The sequence below is a fragment of the Charadrius vociferus genome, unplaced genomic scaffold (genome assembly GCF_000708025.1).
Source record: "Charadrius vociferus isolate BGI_N301 unplaced genomic scaffold, ASM70802v2 scaffold340, whole genome shotgun sequence".
NCBI lineage: Eukaryota > Metazoa > Chordata > Aves > Charadriiformes > Charadriidae > Charadrius > Charadrius vociferus.
This window is the reverse complement of record NW_009646631.1, coordinates 3,252,435-3,257,026: the sequence shown is the minus strand read 5'-3', so window position 1 is coordinate 3,257,026 and position 4,592 is coordinate 3,252,435. Positions and strand designations below refer to the sequence as shown.

Sequence of the window (4,592 nt, the reverse complement as noted above, 5' to 3'; positions counted from 1 at the left end):
GGGATTCATGAGGGACAGCTTTAGCAGTGAAGACCGAAGAAAAGAAGGCATTCAGTAACTCTGCCTTCTCTGTGTCTTCCACCACAAGAGCACCCATCTCATTCATCAGTGGGCCTACATTTTCCCTAGTCTTCCTTTTCTTATTGATATACTGAAAGAATCTCTTCTTACTGTCTTCAACTGCAGTGGGCAAGCTGAGTTCTGATTGAGCTTTGGCCCTTCTAATTTTCCCCCTACATAGCTTTGTTATATCTTGATAATCCTCATTAAGATGCCAACCCCCTTTTCCAGAGAATGTAAGCTTTCCTTTTGTTCTTGAGGTCCAGCCAAAGCTCTCTATTTAGCCAGGCTGGTCTTCTTCCCCGTCAGCTCGGCCAAGCTGAGTTCTGATTGAGCTCTGGCCCTTCTAATTTTCCCCCTATAATCCTCATTAAGATGCCAACCCCCTTTTCCAGAGAATGTAAGCTTTCCTTTTGTTCTTGAGGTCCAGCCAAAGCTCTCTATTTAGCCAGGCTGGTCTTCTTCCCCGTCAGCTCGTTTTTTGAGCCATGGGGATGGCCTTCTCCTGTGCTTCTAAGACTACCTGCTTGAAGTAAGACCAGCCTTCCTGGGTACCTTTGCCCTTCAAAACTGCCTCCCAAGGGACACTCTCAACCATGCTCCTGAACAGGCTAAAGTCTGCCCTTCCGAAGTCCAAGGTGGCAGTTCTGCTGGCTCCCCGCCTTGCTTCACCAAGAATTGAAAATTCTACCATTTCATGATCACTGAGCCCAAGACAACCTCCAACCTTTACATCCCCCACAAGACCTTCTCTGTTACTAAGGCACAGGTAGTTGTGTTAGATTATAAATAAAGAAAATAAAATTTTAAAAATACCAGTAATTTTAAAGATGTGCCAAGGCTTTAAACATTTGTTTTGGTCCTGCTATGAAACAGACAAGATGCTTTGATGGAAGCCAGTATTTTAAAATAAGATGACACAAAGACACACATTCTTTGGGCAGAGCCTGTTTTAAAAGGGAGAGAATGAATACATTCGTCACTGGTTTTGTTACCATGCTACTATTCTACAAAATGGGTTGGTCCTCAACATCTTCTTTCCATGAGGCCTATATCAAAGAACTAACTGGACTGTGCAATTAAATAAACAAACACTGAATGCTTAAATTGTGTTATGCACAAACTGGAAACAGACAATGTCTCTTCAACAGCGATTCAAGTATCCTTTCTTTCTTCATAACATCTACTGGTATTTATCAATTTTCTAAGACTTACTATTTTACTTTTTCTGCCTCTATGCTGATTAGCTTAGTTCAGAAAGTCAGCATAAGTAGTAATGAAAGATGAGAATTGTTTTTGACTAATCAAAGATCATGTATTTACCTTCTGCAAGCATGTCTGGCACATCTGCTTGATATCTGGGCCCCACTCTGATTTCTCCCTTGTCTGCTAAAAGCGTTTTCAGTGATGGATCATATACCAATGAATAAAAAAAAGTATCCTAAAAAAGAACACACATTTGCAACAGCATAATAATTTTAAAAATTACATTTGTAAATCTGTATCACCTTCCATTTGGAAATTATTAAAGTAAACCCCCTCACACACTTTTACAGAGCACAGGTTTGGTACATTAATCCTTATTTTAAATAATGCAGGTGTTTCACGAGTACTTTTAAATGGCTTCTCTCATTGCTAGGAGTTATTTCAGAACAGAGCATACACAAAAATATACCAATGGATTTGAATAGAATTAATTTTAACTGCTTTTGCAATTTAACATGTTTCCTTTCCTAAATATTTTTACTACACTGACTTCGCATTATAAATTAGTCTCAAAAAGCATAAAACACTGTCAGTGTCTGAAAAGGGCTTACACAAAAATTGTATTGGCATATCTGGTACAGCCAGCTGAAGTACAGGGCAAGTCCTATTTTCAGAAACATTTTTACCAATTATCAGTGGTTTTGGTGTAGAAATTTAAAAATAAAGACATGTTAATTTCAGCTGAAAAACCCTGTCTGCCTGATGTTATATTAAGACACTCCAAAGAAAATACGGTTATTTTGAAAGATATTTTGCAATACAATTATCACAGGGAATTTTCTTCCCCTTTGGTAAGGCTAAGCACCCTAAGTTCCTTCCACAGAACATGAAAGGTGAGGAGACACTTTCCATACAATAATTCAGAGCCCTTAAAATTAAACTCCTATGCTAAGTTGCCCTCTAGAGGAGCCTCTCTTGCTCTCTCTGTCCATTGACTACAGAAAATTGTTCTTTCTAGAACACCTCTAGAAAACAAAACAAAAAAAAAAAAAGGAAAAAAAAGATTTAAAAAAGCGCCATATGAATTCCCACTTAAGTATCCACTACAGGAAAGAGTCTGTATATTTCTCTTTTGCAAGATACTATATTAATTACTTCGAATTGATTAGTTTCTAAATTCTAAATGCATAATAAAAACATCATTTAGGAATGCCAATTAAGTATTTAACCAATAACACTTTCAAAATCAGAGTTTTCAACAACATAATTTTTCTAACATCATTAAAGAATATATTTTCAAAGTATTGTTTGCCCATTTATGAAAAATACAGCCATAAAAACCCATAAACCCACTCCAATATTTATCTAAATAGAAGTCACATATTACCTCTTTCTCCAGATATGACAGGACAGACTCTGTCTCATTCAGAAGTGCAACACTGCATTTTCCCCTACACAAACATAAGTGAGAATCGTTACTTCGTAAAAAGTTCAAATTTTTATTAAGACAAAAAGTTATTTGCAAGAAAATGATCTAGACATCCTTTATAAACTTCTGCATTAAAAATAGGGTAAAATGCACTTTGCCATACTTTTAAGACATTAAAATTAACATCAAAGCAATAAAACGAGTGGCTGTACTGACCCAAGCGCTCAAACACGTAAGAATTCTGCAGAACTGGGAAACAATTTCAGAAACAGAGAAGCAATGAAGGAACAAGAGGTACTATGGCAAACAATAAATACACATATAATTAATAAAAAGGCCTGGATGAATGAAACACCACCTCCAAGTGACTCACCTCCAGTAAGTTCAATGCCTAACTTGAAAACAAATAACCCAAACTAGAAACAAAACAAGGTTTTACCAACGGCCTATAAATGTAAAGTATGGCATGATTCCTAATAATGAATCATTGAATTCTATTCATTTCTTCTATGGCCACAGTAAAATGCTAACTACCACATTTTTGTGCAGGCTGCCAGTAGAAAGCTTCCCATTATTCATTAGTGGTACAGATCTCCCCAGGTATATAACACACGTAGATAACGCAATGGAGTTCAACCCCACTACCTCCACCCCTTATCTCTCCCCTCTCTCAGTTCCTTTTCCCCCAACATTCCTTTGGCTTCAAATTCCTCTCCCTCTGGCTTCTCTGCAAATATTATGCAGAATTATTTTTAACAAATGATATTTTAAAGAAACACACATAGATAGGGATGAAAAATGTTAAGTGTGCTGAATCATCTTGGTAGCAACTGGCATTTTTATGCTATCATTTTCAACCAAACTACCATTTTATAATAATATATATTTATCACCCCTTAAATACATCCCCCTGTTTTTCATACAGCTAAATTTCGTTCAATTTCCAGCAGTTTAGTCGGTATTTACCAGGAGGTTTCAGTGGCCTTTATATATATGGCTATATATATATATAGCCCAGAACACCCTTCTCCCATCTTCTCCCATGGAATAGACCAGCACACAAATATAGAAAACGTAATTGTTTGCAAAGACCTCCCTGATTTTACGATAGCACCAAAGAAGTTATTGTAAAAAGCGTTATACATTTCAGTGAATGTCAACTGTTAAGCTCAACCTTAATAAGCATTAGGTGCCAATTGTTAACAGCTGATCATTAAGCAAACATACCCAGCTAATGTCCTACTCACTACCATTGCACATCATAGGAAATGGGGTTAAACCACGCATTAAGTCTACAGTATATATAACCTCCTGAATTCCTCTTCATCTCAGTATTTGTCAGAACCGCACCAAAGAGAAATGGTGGGAAGATGAGTGAGAAAAATCTGAGCACAATACGCAACAGCAGAGAAAAAGACTCCTGCAGCAGAGAAGTAGGAAACCACCTCTGTACTTGACCATGTCTTTGAATGGGTTTTGAAGCTTTTGGCCTTGGTAATTCCAGAACATTCATTTCTAAAAATTAATTATATGTTGTACCATGAAGTCAGTTTGTCAATATTTTAACGGATTTATTTTTTATTTTTTTGTAGTGTTAAGGGCTAAACAGGAGTTTACCTTTCCAGTTTGCTTCTATTCCGTATACCTCTATCATGCTCTCTCTCCACTACAGCCTACCCCTCTTGAACTCCAATTATTGCAGGGGCATTCCTTCACTGTCATTGCAACTGCAATATTATTTTATTGACTGACCTTATACCTTATTGATGGTAAATTAAAATAATCTCATTTTCACAGAATCACAGAATCTTCAGAGTTGGAAGGGATTGCCCAGAGCACATTACTCAGGACTGCATCCAGGCGGGTCTGGAAAATCTCCAGAGAAGGGGACTCCACA

General features: G+C 37.1%; 1 protein-coding gene across 1 annotated transcript in view; it reads right to left on the bottom strand.

The window, feature by feature from the left end:
- The window catches only part of MTA3 (metastasis associated 1 family, member 3), a gene marked incomplete at its 3' end in the record, with an annotated part of 113,314 nt that overhangs the window by 64,184 nt on the left and 44,538 nt on the right, over positions 1-4,592 (bottom strand). Inside the window, exons 8-9 of the mRNA XM_009888670.1 lie at positions 2,654-2,717; positions 1,384-1,501 (exon numbers count right to left, since the gene is read on the bottom strand). Coding sequence (XP_009886972.1) covers positions 1,384-1,501; positions 2,654-2,717 — 182 coding nt within the window. The remainder of the gene's footprint in view (positions 1-1,383; positions 1,502-2,653; positions 2,718-4,592) is intronic.